Below are 21,689 nucleotides of genomic sequence, written 5' to 3' on the forward strand. Positions count from 1 at the left end.
AAAAATATTGTTTTTAATATTCCTTTAATATGATACTTGAAAATGAAATTCAGTGCATTTAGATAATCTATTCACTTTCATCACAACATTTCTGTAAAGATGAGTCACACGGCTGCATGCTGCGCCTTCAGATGTTGTGATTGGTCAGGCCTAATGGAAACAGATCATGAACTTTCCAAATGCCAAATTACACCATTATCATTCAGGGAAATGTCATACAGTTTTCTAGAATTACATTTTGCAGCCACATAACAGTGAAAACAATAAGCAGAGCCTCTCCTCCCTTAATAATCCTGCATAACAATAAACTACAGGACAATTAGAAAAAACAACAGCTAAATGAGTTGATTTCACATTAAATACTGCATAAAAACACATCAAATAGCACGATATGATGTAAAGCAGGACATCAAAGAAATCGACTGCTGAATACTTACCAGACAATTCCCTGAGCACCGGAGCCGATGGGCTTTAAATTCTGATAACGTTTTAAAACTGTGAAGGTGGAGTCTCCCACTTCCACACTGTAGAACTGGTTGTCTACTTTGCTTTTACTCATGTTGTAATGTTTGGCAATATATGACACATCCACTTGTTTTCCAAAACCCTGCATGAAACAAACACACCAGAAAAAAAAAAGATTTTAGTGATGACGAAGACAATTTGTTTGTTTACTTACCTGGCAAGTAATAAAAAATCTGGTCATCAGTTCACAAAATAACAGTAAACGATAACAGTGAATTTCATATTGTACAAGTTGTGTATTTAGCAGATGCTGCTTGTCTGCATTTAATCTAGTAATCTTAGACTATACTGGTACTTTTCTGCACATAAAAAATGTGTGTTAGGGGTTAACTGGTAAAACTGGAAGGGCAGCATAAACAGGGCAGGACATACAGTACAGCTGAGTTTACACTATTTCCATGCAAAAATATAAACTCTGTAATAGCAATAAAGACACTATTGTCTTTACTGTATTAACTAAAGACATTGTTCTTTTATGAACGTGCACACAATAATCAGGCTATAATTACTTCTAGTGGAGCATTCAAACAAATGGTTCCACAACAAAAAATATCCGTTGATTACAGAAGGAGTAATTACAACACAGCTCACAGACCAAACAAAGCTGTTTATTACTGAGGGGGACAAGTTTGAAACACTTCCCACAAACGACATGAAAAATTATTATATGTGATGTATTACATTTAAATCCAACATGGCTGGCATGTCATCCAAAACGATGATCTAATTATTTAAATCCATTGGACTGCAGCCTTTACTGTACAGCCAGCAGTACCTATAGTGGCTACTGAAGATCAAGCCTCAGATGCATGTGTAATGCAAGCATCCCATGCAAAGGCTCTTAATAATTTGAGCTACTGTGGAATAGCCTGTAACGAGCCAAACAATCCACACACACTTGTCATATAGACTGCACAGTTTATGAAATTTCAGCCCCACAGGTTGACAGATTTTCATTTACACTGTTACAACTCAAGAGGAGACAAGTAAGACAGCTTCAGCTCGGAAGTCACATCACTGTTTTGTCTCCAGTTGAGATCCCAGTGTCCAATAAACACTTGAGGCATTGACCTTAATGGGAAAATCAGGTCTACCTGAACTATTTTTAGCTTTGCATGAAATGAATTATCAACACAAGGCTAGAAACTCTTCACCTCCTGAAAAAATTTCTTTTCCGCAGGATATTTACACCGGAGCTCCTAAACACAGTGGAAACCAATTTGTATTAATAATCTAACAGGATTACGCTCCTTTTTTTACTTTTATATTTAAATAACACTTTATATTAAGGTGCTATTTATACGTTTATAGATAATAAGGGCCTTATAAGATGCTTATATCAATATATGTTATAAGACTTGTTATTAAGCATCATAAACACATTTATTCTTAAAGTATGAGACATTTATAAGCACTTATTAAGCTTAATAAACATTGTTCCTACTTTAGATTAAAAAATATCTAGATAAAAATATGAATATTTATAACCATTAATAAATGCACAGCTTAGTAAATGATTAACAGTGGCACTATAGGTTAAGTTAAGAAACTTTATTAACATTCTTAAGCATCTATATTAAAAATGTTTTACACTGTAACAAGAAAGTTGTTTATGATGCTATTGTCATCGTGTATATAGTATTTTTAGCATATATTAATCTTAACAAGCATCTTACCCTTATTACCTATTAACTAACTCTCAATAAAAGCACCTTAATTAATTGTCTCTCTTTTTACACACAGAAACACAACAACACCACAACATACAGAACAATGAAGGGGAAGTGGTAGTGAATGAATACTGTACCTTTTTTACCTGTAAGGAACACACACCTGACAAAAGGCTATCTTCACATCCAGGATTGGTTGGCTGCAGTTATATAAGAAATGTCTGCTCATAAATACCTGCGAGACACAAACAGAGGAGAGCCAGAGTGAGATGAGTGAGGCTGTGGACATCAGTAACAGGAGCTGCAATTTCTCGGATATCTGTGATAAGTAACAAAGTCAGAATATGTAAACTGTACTCTAGATGAACACATAATGGCACAGGGTTTATTTTGTAACACATATAATATACAGAGCAGTTTTTATCATGATCTTTTCCGAGAGGAAGTTGTCAACATGTGATGGAATAGTCGTTTAAACTATTGTATTTGCACCTCTGCCGGTGTGGGATTGAATTCTCCTAGAAAATTCACTGCTGTGCTCTTTTTACTCTGCCCTCATCTTTCTCAATAAAGGTGAACAACAAAAACAACCCACTCCTTTATACACAAGAACTGACCAATACATCGATTCTTCACAATAAAGCACGGCTACAATAACCAATTCCTTCATGTTTCAAGGTGCTGGTGTGACTTGGGATGAAAAATGACCTGAATATCTGATGCTATCAAGGCGTGAAAGACAATATGTTTGTTGATCACTTCCCGGCAAGCTACAGCATAATATTTCTCCTCCTCGTGCTTTTTTAAGGCCTGATTGTAATAGTGTGACATTTTTTGGAAACACTCCCAAATTCACAAGACTTAAGAAGCTTGATTTCATGTCTGTCTGTTAAAAATGAAGCCACCACTAGCAGCTGGTTAGCTCAATTCGTCTACTTTCATACTTACTTGCATGCTTATTTTGCTTATTGTGCATATTTTGAGTAAATAAGTGCATTCACATTTGTCATTTTATGGCAAAATGCAATGTACTGTGAGTACTTGGATGGTGCACTCATGATGGGCAAAATGTTGAGTGTGGAATGCTGGACACTTCTCGCCCTCAGCGGTTGCCATTTTGGTTATGTAGGCAGTCAAACATTGACACTAACTCTCTGCACATAAGAAGAAGAAAAGGAAGAAGTGGTAAGATTTTTTGATTTTTTGAGAATTTTTGATCCTGGTCTTTATGCTAAGCTGAGCTAACTGGCTGTACCATAAACATAATTCCAAAAAGTCCTTTAAAGAGCTTAAACATGTATCCTTGTGCGTCAGTGTCTACTGATTATTCAAAGTAATGGCACCTATATTATATTAGTTATGCAGCCCCAGGTGAATAACAATATAGTCAGTCAACAACCAAAAGAATAAACAATTCTTCATACGTCATCCGCTTTGACGTTGTATGCACTTATCCAAACTCACATTTTATCACTTTGACACTAAACTTATTAACCTCTTCAACCGTCAGGGGACCAATGAGTTATGTGTTTATTTAGACACTAAGAAGATGCATGCAGTTTCACAGGGTTATATTTAATATCGCGCTCCTACATAAAGTAAGCTTTCGACGAGCTTGTACCATCAGGAATTGCATTTGCATAAAGGTAGTGTAGTCATTTTTTGGCATAGTTTGGAGGCTTTTACTGTGAAGCAGCAGCTAATGGGTCTATTTTTTTGGTAGATCAGCTCAAAATATTACAAGGGAGGAATAAAGAGGAAAGAAAGAGTGGAACAATAGTGGCTCCAACATTAAACAGAAGCTAGATAGGCTGCAGCTATCGCCCACAATGACTCTGGCTTCAAGGATTTTCCAGGTAATGAAGCTCCAGATGTGCTAATGATCACATCTCCTGAATAAATTGATGTTTGGTGGTAACACTGGCAGTAAAACTAATAGAAAAAAAGGATTTTTGCAACAAATGTCCCAAGATCTAGAATTGTAATTTGATCTCGGGAGGTAAATCTAGGACTTTCTGGAAACACATACATCACTTAGCTTCACCAGTCCTCCAATAATGTCACAGTGAAAGCTTTAGTGTCTCTGCTAAGTGGAAACAGAGCAGGGCAGCATTAAAAAAGAGATGTGGGACACAAAGGTATGAGATTTCACAGTTTGGCCTATTTAGATTGACCTTTTACTCTAGACCCATGCAGTGTCACAGTACAAAGTGATGGCTGACATTCCTACTGTCTGACTTTTACCACTAGGTGTGCTGCATTTGTTTGGGCCATATGTTATAGCAGTGTGTGGCCTCAAATGTGAAGCATTTATGGACCAATTTACCATTGTACCTGTATTACTGGAAGAACTAGAACAATCATTCACCAACTGAAATGAGTATGAGGGAAGACGAGTGGAATAAAACAATGAGAAGGAGACATAACAAATGAAAACGTAAGAAATAATGCAAAGGGAAGGGATTATGTTAGCATTTTAAATCAACTTTTTGTTGCAGTTGCAATCCTTTAAACCGCAGCAGTTATTTCACATCACAGCTGTATGTTTGACATAACTGCCACCACATGAACCAACACAATATTTGCTATTAATCTGACAGGTCAACACTGAATAAACCCCAGCACCTAGGTAGCTACATCTGTGGCATTATAATCTTTAGCCATCTGTGTGCAGAAAATATTAAACCTCTCAGGTGGACAAAATATTTGTCGTCCAGCAGTAGTTCACTGCAATAATTCAAACACAACCTGGAACATCTCTGGAGATGATATTAGGCTGTTTGTGTGTGTAAACATATTGACAAGACATACAAGATTGTATATCTGTGAAACAACAAAATGAATGTAGAAACAGGTCATATTGTTCAATAAATGTCTGTTTTCTGATGGAATGTACTTTGATATTAGGTCAGCACAGGCCTTTCACCACCAACAAGACGAATATGGCGAATATATGGTTTCACCAGGATGAAGACTGCTTGGATGTCCTCTTATAATAGCATAATGCTGATAAAAAGACATTTCTTTAGTGAGAAAGAGAGAAAAACACTGATGAGAAGGAAATTATGTCAGATGTGATGTGACCATAAAATTACGCAACATCTTAACTAGATGACGACTATAAACAATTTACCTTGGCGATGTCATCTACACAGCTTAATGATAATGAGTTAGGAAGTGGCTCACTGTCATGTCATGCAAAAGGCAAACTGATTTGTGTAATTATCAGGAACAGCTAATCAGGAAGATGCGATGAAAATGCCAAATCAAATCACGCTACAGCTATTTGTTCCCTTTGTGAAGCCGACAGCGAGTGAAACAACAGCAGATTGTGAACCTGTTTGTTCAACCCTCCGACCAGATTCTGCTGATAGTGGTCATGGTTAAAATGCTGCTCTGGTAGCAGCTAAGACTACGTTCAGCACCATTCCTTAAAATGTCCCATCAGTGCAAACCAATGGCAGATGAATTAGCGAAAGCATAGGCAGTTTGACATCAACTAAATTCCAGTACATCTACCTAAATATACAAGATATGAGCATGGTTTGTCATGTTTGTAACCACATGATCAGCTGTACACATAGCCTTGTCCTGCCATGAAGACTGTGACTGACTGTCAAAGACTGTGAGTTAAGTGTTTAGTGGTGAGAATCAGTTAGTATCAGGGATCAACTTTAAGTTAATGATATAATTACAATTAATGAAAGCTGTAACAAAACGATATGATGCAATGCTGCAGTCGGTGCAGTTCAAGGTCTTTCTTAACTTCACAGGTCTTGCCAGTGCTCCTGCCCTGTTTGTTTGGTAACTGCATTAAAAATACGGCTGTGTATTGTTTTTATCCCAGTGCAAATATAGTGTCCAGCTGGGTCCAATACTAAAACAATACTTTTTTTTTTTAGCCAAATTACATCTGTACTTTTTTTTTTAAACCTGATTCCACAGATACCGTTATCTGATACCGTTGGTTATACACAAAAAGTTTTGACATTGAGCCCTAATTGAAAGTGGGAAAAGATTGTGGCTAATCATGCCATGTTAGTTTGTTCTGCAGTGAAAGAAGAGGATCAGGAGAAGATACCGGTATCAACTGCAATTTTTAGGTTTTCCCTCCTGCATACTGCTCTTAGGGCTTCTTCATGAGTGTTGCTTAGTGTTGCATCAGAGTTTAGAAAGCAACCTCTGCAGGAGCACTGGACTCTTTGCAGTACAGATTGTATACAATCGACAATTTGTAACAGTCACTAGGATGTAAGTAGTGCTGGTATGTCCTTCTTCTGGAATTGACGTTGATGTCTGTTTTTTGTCTGAGTTTCTACCAGTCTGTGATCACAAATTCAAACAACGGTGCCAAAGACAGTTCATGCAGGAGCAACATGTATCTGTATGAACATCTGGGTGTAATGTATAATTTATTTTGGTGATCAGATCGGTGATCGATACACTTGATTTAAGAGAATACACAGCAGCGATGAGAAACTGATTTTGTTTAAGCAGGCACGTGGGCATAGTGTACCACACTTAATGATGTTTCTCAAACTGATGATAGTCCTCTTACAAATACATGAAATGATGAGAAGAATCACGATCTGCACACATACATTTCAGCTCTATCACACACATTGACTGAAACAGACTAAAGACTCACCATAGTCTCTCAGAAACACCTTCAGACGCACACACACACAAATGTATTGCACAGTTACAAAAGGCCGGGTCTATTACACTGATGAGACAACTGTTAAGAAAGAAAAACCCAAGACTGAAAGGAAGAAAAAGACACAAGAGACAGAGACAGAAAAGACAGAGAGGAGGTTTTAATTATCTTGAATGGGCTAATGCATATTACTGATACAGCAGACCATTAATCTCCTGTGCTGGCCTTGCTGATTCTGAATTGTGCTGGTGTGTGTGCATGCGTGTGTGTGTGTGTGCTCTGCAGTTGTGGTTGGTCCTTGGTATTTGGATCCTAGGCATTCTGTTACATCCGTCCTCGTGAGCACAACAATGGCAAACCAGTGATCACTCTGCAGACTTGGGAGGCAGGGTCCTGATGTACAGCAGCAGCAGCAGCAGCAGCTCCTAATCACGGTATGATCAACTGCAGGATACTTTAGGGCTTTTTTGTTTTGTTTTACCACACCTGGTAGCCATGGGCGTCTGGTTGGACGGCTGCAGGGTCTAGGATTGAGAGCCACTACTATAAAAGTAAAATTGATGATCGTGTGATCAAATGTAATTAAACGGTTATGACCTGATGCACTAGTTTCCCAATGGTCTTGCAGTTTATGCTGCCAGATAAATTAGCTTCCCCTAATGCCGAAGTGCTGCCTTTCAGAAGATTTGTAGCAGGCTCTGTTTTAAAGCTAGAAGATACTGGTTTAAACTAGAGGGTGGAAGTTAGAAGACCTATGGCATCTACTAATCATATCAAATTTTGACGATTCAAAGGGGCCCCTTGACTTCTCACCTCAGATAGCTAAATGAAATTAGGTGCTATGGGTAGAGTCTCCTCTGACATACCCATTTTATGCTAATCCCATGTTACTGCAAGCCACAGCTGGGTTGCAGTAAAATGCGTTATTTTCGCCTACAGTATTTGCATATTTCTGCATACTGGGGTCCCTAAACAGTATTGGAATTGCATAAATTGAGTATGACTGGAAAGCTTAGTGTCAGCCTGGTTGCATTCATGTGTGATGATGTTAGTCTTCACGGTAGAGCCTAATTACAGATTTATGACGAAAAATTGAACACATAGAACTAAGCTGCATGTCAAATTAATGCTCAGGTTGTCAGCTATCAGAAGATATACACCTGATGCCTCGTGATTAATTTCCCTATAATAAAACAAAAATTTGTTTATTATAGGGAGGTGCGGAGTTGGCTACTTGTTGTGTACAGTGTTTATAGCAGTTATGAAGTGAAACGAGATATAAACAGTGAATTATTATGTTAGAGTTAATATTAAATTTTATTTACAAGTAGCCACCAGTGACGGTGGCCTTGCAGTCATATGTTTGTTAACACTTCTGTAGTTCTTTGCAATATGTGAGGGATATCACTGCTGTCAGGAAATCCCTACATCTTCGTATCTGAGGCCAAAAGGTAAAGAAAATCATCAGGCGAGAACATGCTTGTATTGGACACAGTTTGACTTACGGAACAGAGATGTAACTAATAACATCAATAGTGGCTGGATTTAATTTAGGTGTACCAGAGACAGAGGCCTGTGTAATTAATGGCATAAATGATGGCTCCATTCATTTTAATGCTCCTGTAAGACGTATCACTGAGTGAGGTTGCACAATACCAGGAATCTGATACCTGGTATATGATATGTGATCAAGGCTCACTGACACATCTAATGGAGCTAACTTTAATGTTATTAGTTACACCTGTGATATTTCTGTGTATGATTAAAATGTCTGCGGTGAAATCATATTTGTTGCTGATGGAACAGAGCTCACCTCTGTCTGATGAGTGAGAAGTTAAGAAGCAACACGCCCTACAATAAAATGCAAACCGCCCATATAAAATGTTTCTATGCCAGGTGTGCTAGCCAATGTTGCGGTTCTGTGTGTGTGATCAGCAGACACACTCAAACACACAAAAATATGACTATGGACTACACTATATGACTACGTTTCTTTGGCACAGCAGGTGTATGGACTATCTATAAACTATTTGTCTGGAGCTTTTCTGGTGGTATGGTTACAAACCTACACACTCTTATTAAAGGACAGAATATGAGATATATCCCGTGTGTCATGAGAGTCTGTTTCATTAAATGGTGGAGAAGTGCAGCCAGGGGACGTGTCATGCCGATATGTACTGAAACACTGGCAGTGAAATATCATTGCAACAAAAAAATATCTTGTCCTACTCTTAATAATAAATGACGCGTGGTTACAGCAGCAAGTGTTTGAAATATACATGTAATTATTATACAATAATGAGATGAATAATGAGACTCTGTTTCCAGTACGCACAGGGTGTTTCTGACTCAGCCTGGCTCGCATTATAACACAGGAAGACGTGTCAGTGTTGTGCTTATAACCACCAAGTTATAGCCGATGTTTTATATCGGCATTAAACAGGTTGATTGACTGCTATGGCACCATAGAGGGCTACTGATAAAACACAATGTGCCTGTCTATATGTCCACGCACACCAGTGTTATTGTTTCCCGTCGTATCCATCTTTGCTTCCTCTCCTCTCCTCCACTCTCCTTCGCTCTGTCACTCTCACTCTTTCAGCCTGTGAATGTCACAGAAAGCGCACCACGACGTTCTCCATGTGCATCTACGTCTTCATCCCCTCCCACCGCCATCCCCACAACGCTGACAAGAGCCTGCGTTCTCTCCCTTCCCTGCCTCTCTTTTGTCCCTCCCTTGCTCCCACCATTCCTGCTCCCAGGCTCCCAGCAGCCTCGCTGCAACCGTCTTCCCCTCCCCCTCCCTCCGAGCTCCATTGTGAGTGCTTGGTTCAGCAGCCTCAGCCTCTCCTGCAGTACGCAGCCTTGCCTTGCCTTTACTGTGCAGCCCCAGCCAAACGCAGTACAGCCTCCCATTTGGGCTCAGGGGAGGGGAAGGGAAGCACTTCAAACTGCAGATCTATCCAGGAAAACAAGACGGCACTGACTCCTCTGAGCTCATCTACAGGCTGTGAGAATCTGAATGTTCGCTGACATCTATCGATTTGTTTCTTTACAGCAGAAACACACTTATCCTCACTGTCTCTGCTCTCGCCTGTCGTCTCACTCACATCCCTTGATTCACTTTGAGTAAACAACAGACATGTTAGCTGCAAAACTGCTTACGCTGCAGTTTTCTGATACGCCGCATGGTAGCAACATGTAACAGCTTTGGCAGGTGCGCGTTTTACAGCATTTCTTACAGAACCTGAAACAAATTCAGTAGAGGAAGAGGACAGGACTGGAGCACTGTGCCTTCTGCAAAACAACCTCTTGAATACTCATCTATAGCACATAAGATGATAAAAATATTTCATGTGACATGATCACAGAGCTATTCTGATGCCATGGTTACGGTACATAAGGCTTTCTAAAATAGACCACTGCTGCAAAAGTATGCCTATTCTCTCAATAGCTTGTACCACACCTTGTGCTTGATGTCTTAACATTTTTCATATGGCCAAATCACTCATATGTACATAAAAACAAACAGGATTGTCTGCTTCCATTTAGCTTTAGCAGTTTTTAATCTTTAAGCAGAGAAAATGTGTTTATATAAAACATTCAGCACTGTCTTTAGTCTGGAATTAGTGACCCCTTTACAATCCTTTTGATGGCCTTTGTGTTTCTACAATTTGTGACCCTTAGTGACTCTTAATTCTCTTTACAGACGTGTGACGTGAATCTAACACAGCTTAAAGTCTTCCACTCGTCTATCTGCAAAAAGCAAATAAAAGCCGCATATTTGTCAGATCAAATCCAATTATGTAACTGTGCATCTCACTCTGCAGGCACATTTCTCTGTTTGTCTGTAGTGGCAAGCAATACCGCAGCCTGGGGGAATAAACTTTCATGCAGCAAGAATTTAATTTATAAGAATATGGTTAAAAAAAAAAAGAAGAAGTAAAAATAAAAATCTATCACTGAAAGATCATGTGAAAGAGTTTCCTTCATACAGATTTCAGCTCAGATCTAAATATGGTCAGGCGATATATTAAAACTGTATAAAATCATAAATCATAAAAGCATTAAGAAGCACAGCATCAGGCCAAACCTTAGAAAAAAAACATTAGAAACTCATTCCTGCTCATGCAAACTTAAGATGATATTATTCCTTTTGTCTCGCTCATGTCTAATTGTACAAAGCAAACTAGCAGGACACCTTCACAAAGCTGTTTTTGGGTCCTAACATACATTTATTTCTCCTATACAGCCTCCTTCATGACCAAATTATTGATTAATTAATCATCCTCTGTTGAATTTAACCACATGGAGGGATGGATTATTACAACCACAGTAATAGACAGCCAGGAACAATACTCAGCCAGGGTCATTGGGTGATGATAGACTATGCCAGTGTTTCTGAGTAATCCATCCTCTTCTAATGACGACTTTGACCTTCCATATAATCATGAGAACCACAGCAGAATGGCTGCCAAATGGCTGATGAGAACATTTATGTAACTGATGTTCAGTAAGAACTGTTTTGGAAAAAGAAAGTCCTGAACTTTTCACATTCAGCCTCTATTAACCTTCATACCAGCTATGCTAAATTACTTATTACTTTCCTCTGAAAACATTGTTGGCCTTATACAGTCCACACTGTTCTGATTCCTTTAGTTTAAATGAAGTGCTACAATACCAGAATTCATTCAAATCCTGTAGACCATTTCTTTCTGTTGTGTTTGTCCACTTCACTCTAGGGAATAAATTCATTTTAATCCATCTTCGATACATTTAATTCCTATAATTTTCTAATTTTTAGGCTCCTTTTCGAGCTGGAATAATTCTTGATTATTAAAGTCATCAATATATTTAGGTTTTAGACTGTTAAGTTGGACAAAACAAATTGAAACTAAGACAAACCATTGGACCAAACAAATAATTGATCAATCAGAAATATAGATGAATTGATGATGAAAAGAATCATTAGCTGACTGATTATTTGTGTCTGCAATCCCACCATTTACTCATCTTAAAACATTCCTGTATTTTATTACATAACAAAGGATTAGTATACTGACGCTCCCCAGTCTGCGAAACAAAGTGGAATTAAAATGCAAGCATCATCTACGGCAAGATAACATTAGTGTGCTGTTGGCTATTTCAATTGATGATTTTCCATTGGATAAACAAGCTGCCTACCTAGAAATCAATATCAGCGAGTCTCATTTGGTGTAGACCTGCAGTGTGTACTATCTCAGATAAAATAGTTTGTTTTATAAACTGAAACTAGTTTAGCATTTCAGCTGAAATGTCGAATAGAAAATAACTATTCAAGACATGTGATTTGCCACAAGCTGATGATGAGGAGGAGGAGGAGGAAGAGGAGTAACCTATTTATCTATTAAAAGAGAGTTGTCACTCTACTTCAGCCACTGCAGAAACACCCATAAAAAGCTTTGTTTAATTGTTAAGCGTGTTCCCTGCAGCACTTTCACAAAGCATGGAAGTCTAATCATGAATAATTTAGCACCCAAGGTCACAACGCTAAGAACCTCTCTTTTTCTGTCTTCAACGTGGGGTTTCGTTGTGACACCTTTAAATCTTCACTGACTCCCCCTGAACAGCAAAACACCAGCAATTAGTCTATGACGGTGGGCGTGCACCAAACGTACGTGGATGAATGTTAATTTTAAATAACCACTTGTTTGTGTTCACTAATTATCAAAAGCTTAGTGTGATATACGTGTATCTGTGTAATAAGTGTCTTTCCAATAAGCCATATGCAGAAGAATGCCCAAAACAAAGCAGATTCAGATCAGTTACCTTCCTCTAGCTTCATCTCTTTAAATCCCATGTGTCCTGCACAGAATGTAGCCCGACGTTAAGGTGAATAACATCCCATGTCCTCTGCATTATGATTGCTCGGAGTTTGGTGTTAATGACAAAGCCTCCACAGACACTTAACGCCACCACAAAGAAGAAAAAAAATACCTATAAATCAACCTGAAAACACTGAGCTAATCTGCTTTTCAAGCACTTCTGATGGATCTGAGGCTGGTCACATATCCCTGCTGAAGTAGTCATGGTCTGCATAATGCACAAGGTGCGCAGCTGACTTCTGAGGGGGAGGATGGACAAACTCTGCATGTAGGCCTATACAGTATGTAGCCCGTGTAAGCCTTGTGTTTTGAAGAGCACCCATCATCCATTTGCACCACTCCTGCTACTTCTAATCAAAAATGCATTACGTGCCACACGACAGTCAAGTGTGTTTATTCGAGATTAGTCACAATATGTGGACAGGAATAAACACATGATTGGATAAAGACAGATTTGATAAGTCAGAATATGAAATAACAAAGAGAAGTGATAACAGCCTTTTATGTGATGTTATCCTCTGTGTGTACTGAGGCACAAACTAATGATTAAGCTGTGATATTTCAGTTTGTATGGATGGAGATGAGAGTGGATGCACAATATTTTGTCAGGTCAACGCCATAATGAAATCCCCGCACAGTGATGCTATAGTTGTTACAAAACAACATCCGCGGCGCTCAGTGTATCAAGATGGGGTTTGATTTTTTTTATTTATTTATTTTGATCGCTGTCCCTTTTCCCACCGAGGTAGTGGACTTCATTAACCTTCCCTTCCAATCAATATTCATCATTACACCCTCCAAGGCAGCTGGAGTCCACAAGCATCGCATCCACATTAAACACAAACCCTTCACCCGGCCTTACCATTCCGTGCCAGCTGATGACGAGCCCAGTCCGGTGACAGTCCTTTTCAAAACATCCCGACGGGAAACACTGCGGTGACCATGGCTGAAGGCTTAAATTTAAACGTTCATAAAGATGGCGAAGGTGGTGTTGGTGGTGTTGGATGGGGCAGGGTGTCTGAAAAGAAACCCCCCCTTTTTTTTATAGAAGAAAAAAAAAAGAGTCGATGAGGAAAGGAAAAAAAGCAGAGGTGGACGGAACCGAGGATTTCTGATGCTGAATCACTCTCTCTCTCTCTTTCTCTCTCTCCCTCCCCTTCCCCAGTTCACCACCTTGCAACCATTGTGCTGCAAGATGCTGGCTGTACCATTGTGGACCTACCAGAGCAGAGAGAGAGAGAGGGAGGGAAGAGGAAGAGAGGGGGTATAGGGAAACATGTTGCCATAGCAACGGAACAGGAGCACGTCTGACGTCAAAGCCCGAGCAGAGAGAGAGAGAGAGAGAGAGAGAGAGAGAGAGAGAGAGAGATCACATGGAGGCTGTCTCTCTGGATGGGAGGGGAGCATCTCTCTGATCCCATCCTGTAAAACCGTCCCGCCAGTGCGATCATGAGGCTCAGTGAGGATATAGAGCTACTGGTGAGGTTTGTGTTACTATGCTGCACACATCTCAGAGCTCTTAACTCATTTTAGCCAACAGTGTCAAAGAAAACATTTGCTGAAAAAGAAAAAAGAAAAATACATTTTTTTTTAAATTTGTTTTTCTGTGGATTCAGTGTAAAAAAAAAAAAAAGAAGCAAACATTTAATTACAAGTAACATACAGAAATAAGTGACATATGCAACAGAACATAAAACTACTAAAATTACATGCATCTGTCCCTCTATGTACTCATTAGTGTATACCCACCTGTAAATACCCCTTTTGTATCCACAGAGGGAGCAGGTCCTTTTCCAATGGGGTCTGCCATGTTTGCATAGTGGAACAAACAGATTAATCAAACACTGGCTCTTGAGAGCTTTCTTTTCTGGTTTCATGGTCACCATAGAGTTGCCACACAGGAAGGTGAAGCCAGAGGTATTCGTTTGGTTACAATCTGCCCAGTCTGCCTCACCACTAGATGACAATAAATCCTAAACACTGCACCTTTAATTTCTTATTTTGTTCTATTTGTTTTTAGAATAATAAAGCGATACATGTTTTTGAGTTGTGTCCATACTGTGTAATATTATGTTTGTTGTAATGTTTATAGTATTACTTATTGCTATTTAGAGATGTGCTATTTGTTTTTTTAGAATGTCTGTCATTTAAAGCAAAAGCATTATCTATATCTGATAGATCTATATCTAAACCTTCATTTATTTGTTTTGTTTTTTTATATATTAGCATTGCTATTACAACTTGGCATATTGCTATGATTCCACTTTATTATCTTCTATTTTTGCAAACAAAACAATATTCAGAGGATAGGTAATTAAATCCTTTTGCCATCATTCATCCTATCCGTAAATGTGTCTGGATTAACAGCAGTGCGCACATGCCAATGACCCTTTAAGCCTCGAGTCACATCTGTACAGCTCAACAAGCTGGTAACCATGCAAACATTATTTTGAAAAGTATTTTGAAAAGCTATAATCTCTTTTTTTTGGCCACTTGAAGAAGGGAAACCTCCTAAATATACTAAATATACTTTACTCTGTTAAGCTTTGTTTTTACATTGCTTACTACAACGCTGGTAACATGAACATATTATTTATTGCTGCGATAAAGTTAGGCAGCACTGGTAGTATCCATGAATGAGAACTGTTAAAACTGTTAAAAATCCTGAAGAGGATTCAAACGTAGGTGGAATTATAATTTCCTAAAGTCAGGCTCTAAGGTTGACTGGTTGCTGTCAATTTGATATGCCCTGACCTCAGTTTCATTAAAGGATGATTAAAATTTATAACACTGTTGACCTCTACAGCAGTGAGAGGTAAATTCTCCTTCTCAGGCAACTACGGTCACAGTGTGTGTTTGAGTCTTGGTGCTGCTCAAATGACTTGTTTTCCAACATTAGTTGACTGTGTGCACGTCGAGAGTGAGGGCAATGCATGAAAAGTCTAAAGTTTTGACAGATTTATGAGATAAATATGACTCCTCAGAATGTTGTTAAATTTGGATCATGATGCATCTGCAGCCCAACACTTTGGGCTGATGATCCTGTTATAAAATGAGTAACTGAATACAGTGTGGAGGTTAATGCACCTTTAGTTTTTCCATCCAATTTGTATTTTCACCACCTCTAACAGCTAGAAATCCCTAACATGGTGTGCTAGGGTAAACGCCAGGAGCCCCAAGGCTATTAGGGATGTGAAGTACTCCCAGACTGGCTAAAATCAGTCCAGACACAACCCCTGACTAAGCAGAAAAGGTATTCAGACAGTCGAGGACCTCCTGCCAGGGGTTTTCTCAGACTTACACAAATCTGGGAGGTTAAAGGGAGCCCTGTCACTGTTGCAATAGGGGTTAAAAGCAAGGATCTATGTTCCTTAAGCTAGAATCTGAACAGTTATCAACTCATGATGTAAATGAGCTGAAGAGCCAATCTCTTATAACACAACTGCATTTTGCCAGAACCACAGAACTATCACTCCCAGACTGAGTTGATAAATGTTAACAGTCAGCATCTCCACAGGGTAACCTTACAGTGAATCAGAGCCAAAGGCTGCTCAATCCATTTCTAGACTCGTTCTCAAGTGAGGTAAGCTAGGGAAACAGTAGCCAATGAAGTCAGCTCACATAACACATTTTTATCAACACAGTAGGAGGATTTGTCAAGTGCAGAACATCGACTCATACGATTAGGTTAGACTGATTTGGATGCATAAAGTAGAGCCTTTGTCTGAAGAGGTCAAAACTTCAAGAATGCTTTTAGTTTAAGAAAAGCCAACACAGATCAACTTGTGGCCTTAATTAGGGTCATCCCCTCTGTGTGCACTATGGAAAAAAACAGAAACCCCTACTCAAACCAGACCAAAACCATGGTTACTTACATGTATAATGATGAGAGCTATAAAAATTTGCCTCCTCATAAGTACATTATTTCTGATGCCTCTGACACTTTATTGCCTTTTTTTGCATAGACCAAGGAACTAATTTTAAAGGGGGTGAAAAGGAGCTCCAGGAAAGTTTTTAATGCTCTCCAGCTGGACCCAAAAGCTAAACTCATAAGTCAGCAAACCACATGCCTTCAATCTCCCAGGTGCCCCACATTTCCAAGCCTGTCAGAACTGACATAGCCACTCTTTAGTGCAAATTGCCTTTGGGGCTCAGACCAGCATTGATGAGGAGGTATTAAGGACAGTACTGACAGAAATAGAAGGTGGTTACTCTTACTCTTGGTTACTCTTTATGATATATTACTTACCATGTTAACACTATCAGTCTCCTGGTGGGGCCTCGGGTAATGTACAGGGAGTAAGGTCAAAGGCAATTTTTTTTTTTTGGCATCATTTGCATATTTAAACATAACATTTCAGAAAACTTCTAAAAAATCCTATTCACCTGCGGTGTATTTTAAAAGCTTGCAGTAAAAGTAGACAGAGCACTAACAGATCACTCTGGCAGCAGTTTATCAGACACTAACAAGTTTCTACACTTGCTAGAAGTGGGAAAAATGCTGAACATTAAGACAGCTTACATACCAGGGAAAAGTTTCCTTCAACTACCCAGTGACTCAACTTAATCTTCTCCTCCTTTCCTTGGAAATGTCATGACCTAGAAATGAGGAGGTAGATCCACTTTCTTTACTGAAGCAAGAACATTCACTATATTTTAACCATTCACCCTGGACCAAAAGTGCAGTCGAGTGCGAGTCACACACTATCATTATCTACATTGCACAATCTCGAATAAGTCTAGCTTGAAGCCATTTATGGAGCTATTTCCTGTCTCTAGTCAGACAGGATAACTAAATGTCTCATAAGAGTTTTGGTTCATTACTTGAGACTATTGCGAGTATTTAACAGGGGTTAATGAATATCAGATGATGTTAAGAAGAGAAAAGTGATTGTTCCAAGCCAAAACTTGCTAGGATTTTTCTTGTTAGTGGTAAAGCAACAATCTAATTGAGCAATTAGATTTAAAGTGCAGTGTTATGATTAAAAGTGTCCTATTTTCTGGTTGTTAACCATTGTATAACAGTATGGATTACAAATCAAATATTAAGGTTTGTGATTAGATGAAAGTCAAAACTAACATTTGTCTATTAGATGAAATGTCAGGTGAGGTACCTGTCGAAGCAAACGTACAATTTACTGTGAAATATGGTTTTTAATGGGCGCTGCAGTGGGCATGGGACATCTGTACTTTAAAGCTCACAGTGGAATATTAATAAGACTCATATATTGCTTAACAATCCTATTTTTTAGGTCACATTAGAAACCAAGTAAGTCTAAAATAACTTTCTTCATGTAAAAATTGAAGGTATTATATATGTATCTTAAAACTTGACATTTCATTTAGAGAGATAATTAGACATGTTCAAATTTTGTTGTAATTTCTTTAATACATTTCTGTTTTCTTTTCAGTATAGTTTCAAAAATCATTAAACCCATATATTTTGGTACTGCCCAAAACTTAACAGCATTTTGTATTAATCCAGCACTTTTTATTTTTGGTATCCTTCCTGAGAACATACCGAATTATTTAATTATTTAAGGTGAAAAAATGACCACAGACACAGCCTTCAAATATTGTACCATGCATCCTCTGTGTTTGTGAGCTGTTCTGTTGGGTCTTCTTGGGCTGTGTCAGGTGCCAGTTAGTACAATTACAAAAGTTTGCAGTTAGACTGCATTCAGAAACATAACCCAAAAATGTTACATATATTACATCATGAATGCTGTATGCTTGTGCAAAAGCATGCACACACACATGCATGTAAACAAAAGGTAATATCAGAACCAAACAACCTCAGTGTACAATACGAGGCTGACATTGTGTGCTCTGTGCTTGTGCAATGTTCAAGAAGAGTCATATCAGCTGTCTCCATCTGAAGGGGTGTTAATCAAGCAATCCAGTCTTATCTCTCCAGCCCATGGTTGGTGATAATAATCATGCCTTTTAGCTATGACAAGCACAGCCAGGCAGAGATAACTCTTTCACAACAGCCACCATTTACATAAGGCAGCATGTAATGAGGACTAACAGCCACTAGATGGTAGAAGAAAGGGGATAAATGAGGCAGCTTTGAAGTGCACCATAGGAAGGAAGTACTCAGCAGTGAATTGCTTCCTGGCTGCTTAGATGACTCTCAAACAACTTTGATGTCGTGGGAAATACTGACATGAGGCTAACCTTGATTTTTATTGTAAAATGTCAGAGAGCATGTATAGTTGAGTATAAGTTGTGATCAAATAACATACAGCCTAATTTGTGAGTAACTTCAGAGCACAAAGGAGGATCAAATTTGGTCTAATTTACACCCACATCTGGACTCTTTTTACAACATGAGCAATATAAATGAGTGTAAAGAAAATGTTAAACAAACCTGCTTCAACTAACCTGCAGGATCCAAGCTCACTGTACATTTTCCTTCCAGTTGTGTGCGTTGCTATAGGGACGGTTAAATGACAGTCCCCCAGCACAGAGAGCCAATGGACGGCCGTGGTAAGGTGTCTGGTTACTCCCAGTGAGCCCACGCTAGCTCGGCTAAAGGAGGGGTTATTTTATTCCGCTCCTCAGCAGTAATGGTGACTTGGCTTCACTGGAAGGGAGCTCAATGCTGTGAAGTGGCCATCAGACACGACTTCTGAGCAATTTCCGAAGATATTTGTTTACTTTTTTTTTAAGGGAAGGAGTGGGCTTGTAAAGAAATACCTGCAGTATAGTGGAGTTTTTTTTTTTTTTTTTTTGTTTTTAAAGCGCTGTGGAAAGTTAAACCTGTTGCCTTGCCTTGCCTTGCCTGCCTCGCCGCATAGTCAACTACTATCCAAGATGTTGCTTTGTGGATGGGGTGGCCTGTGGTCCCGTTTGTGTGCGCACTCATAGCCTCGTCGAGGGAGTACGAACATTTCCCCCACTCAAGTGATTGTGTAGCTCTTCTCTCCTGGTGAGTTTTATATTTTTAAACACTTGTACAAAAAAAACTTTTTAAATTTTTGTTGGTTAGCTCAAGGCAGCTACAGTCCCCGGGAAAACTGGAGGAGTTGTGGCGAAGCTCAAACGCGGATGCTTTCATCTTAAAAACCAAAAAAACACACACACACAAAACGTTGACACTGTTTGTTTGTTGATATTTGTTATATCTCGACAGAAAGTGTTGTTATATGTCATATTAACACAACAATACTCCTCCTACTGTCATCTTTAACCACACCAGCAGTAACTGTGTTTTTAAGTTTCGGAGGGAGGAGGCACCACTGTAAGAAATAACAGGGTGAGACTACATGAAATGTGTTTTCTCCTGTTGTCAGTGCAGACTGAAGGTTTTATTGTGGAAGGCAGTGTGTGCCCCCTCCCCCTTCATTACCATAGAAAAGTAGTAAAGTTAACTCCAAGTCAAAGGTCATGAAGGTTTTTGAATATGTCATTCAAGACTAAAGAGGAAGGTGGAGGAGGAGGAGGAGGTGATTGAGCAAATGAACACCCCCCACCACCACCCCACTCCTTCTCCATCTAAAGTGGTTATGATGGGAGATGGTGTGAGCATCATCATAGGAAAAAAAATGGAGGAAAATAGTCAGTGGGTTGGGTTTATGTGTGTGTTGGGAAGAAGAAGAAGAAGAAGAAGAAGAGGTGGGGGGGGTGGTTGATGTGAGGTTTTGCAAAACCATGCTCTGCATGTCACGGTACTCATAGAAAGAAACCCTGTGATTAACAGAAATGGAGCGGATGAGGTCGAGACCAAAATGAGAAGTGAGGGCCGTCGGTCCAGAGCTGGGCTGATAATCATGGAATAGTCATGGCTCTCTTTTTTTTTTTCTGGCTGGTCCTGACCCTGCTTGAGTTGAAAAAAACTAAACATCCAGTGTGGCTTATTTGGTTTTAGAGAAAACCCGCTCCATGACTGGAAGGTACCAGGCTCTCAGTGCTGTAATGGCCAGCGTCCATCAGCAAACCCCTGTGCTGAACTCATTGCGAGATAATGTGGGGAAAAAAAGCATGTCGGCTAATTATGATTAATGAAAACCAACCATTGGGTTTTCCCTTTTTTTTAATTTAGGTGAGTCACTGCTTCTGATCCATTCCTGCTACTACTATCTCTCTATCCATGTCACAGTTTTGCGGTAAGGAAGAATAGACTCGATAGAGTACTATATGTTCTTTAATATTAATATATTAATATTCATCTTCATACAGTCTGGTTTTAGTTTGCTCTATTCATTTTGAAAACATCAATCCTTACATCATCAGTCATGTTAGTTCAAAAGATATTCAGATCCAGGCTTTCCTAGACACCGTGTGTGTGTGTATGTGTGTTTTGAGTTTGAATCATGTGCTTGCAGTCTTCATAATACTGTATGATTCTGGGAATAGAGGTTCACTCAGAGTTTGTTGTCGAATTTTCCTGGCCTGGATGACTTCAGGAAGATTTTCACCTCAATGTTGGCGCAGAGTGCCTCTTCTCACCGGCTTCTGTTCCAAATGTGTTTGCCAGCTGAGACCACAGTTCTGATGTTTGGAGGATATTAACAAATTCCTTCTCATATCTTGTGTTACGGGTTATGCTTTTGGAAATAGAAGTGGAATCTGGTGTTTTTTTTAATTTTCTTTTATGGGTGATTTCTTTGAAAGTGCAGCAGCAGCTCCCATTTTCAAAAAGATTTAGGATGAAAGAAAAGTTTGACGGAGAAGGATGTGCCGTGTTCTGATCTTTTTGTTCCTGGCAAATACAGGAGGGATGAGCACTGAAAGAAAGCAGCACAACCGCTGAAATGATTTGTACCTTTTTAGTTACTCGACTCAAAGTGCATTATTTCAAGGGATTGTTTTCAAATCCATTTCATGGGTTGTAGCTGTTTCACTGACAGGAAGGTGGGAGGAACAGAAAAGCTTCAACTAAGTGCAGAGTAAAGAGCACTATCACGTTTCCAGGATTATTTTTCTTTAAAATCCTTGTGACTGTGGCCAAGACTTTCAAACACTTAG

The 21,689-nt window shown here is 39.1% G+C and overlaps 2 protein-coding genes across 13 annotated transcripts in view; one reads left to right on the plus strand and one right to left on the minus strand.

Annotated features, from left to right (window-relative positions):
• Nucleotides 1-13,946, minus strand: part of mapk10 (mitogen-activated protein kinase 10) — a 35,578-nt gene extending 21,632 nt beyond the window's left edge. For 4 of the 9 annotated variants that reach the window (XM_019253708.2, XM_019253705.2, XM_019253709.2 and 1 more), the window contains exons 1-3: nt 13,579-13,946; nt 2,359-2,430; nt 438-607 (exon numbers count right to left, since the gene is read on the minus strand). In XM_019253708.2, coding sequence (XP_019109253.1) covers nt 438-607; nt 2,359-2,430; nt 13,579-13,581 — 245 coding nt within the window. In that variant the 5' untranslated portion in view covers nt 13,582-13,946. Of the gene's footprint in view, nt 1-437; nt 608-2,332; nt 2,431-12,660; nt 12,818-13,578 lie in introns of those variants that run through there. The other 5 variants (XM_010740343.3, XM_010740342.3, XM_010740344.3 and 2 more) reach the window with 4 other exon arrangements.
• Nucleotides 13,947-19,088: 5,142 nt separating this feature from the next.
• Nucleotides 19,089-21,689, plus strand: part of ptpn13 (protein tyrosine phosphatase non-receptor type 13) — a 43,154-nt gene continuing 40,553 nt past the window's right edge. For 3 of the 4 annotated variants that reach the window (XM_027282088.1, XM_027282089.1, XM_027282090.1), the window contains exon 1: nt 19,089-19,650. The gene's annotated coding sequence lies outside the window, so the exon portion shown is untranslated. The remainder of the gene's footprint in view (nt 19,651-21,689) is intronic. The other variant, XM_027282091.1, reaches the window with a different exon arrangement.

This window comes from Larimichthys crocea, chromosome IX (assembly GCF_000972845.2).
Source record: "Larimichthys crocea isolate SSNF chromosome IX, L_crocea_2.0, whole genome shotgun sequence".
In the NCBI taxonomy this organism is placed as follows: domain Eukaryota; kingdom Metazoa; phylum Chordata; class Actinopteri; family Sciaenidae; genus Larimichthys; species Larimichthys crocea.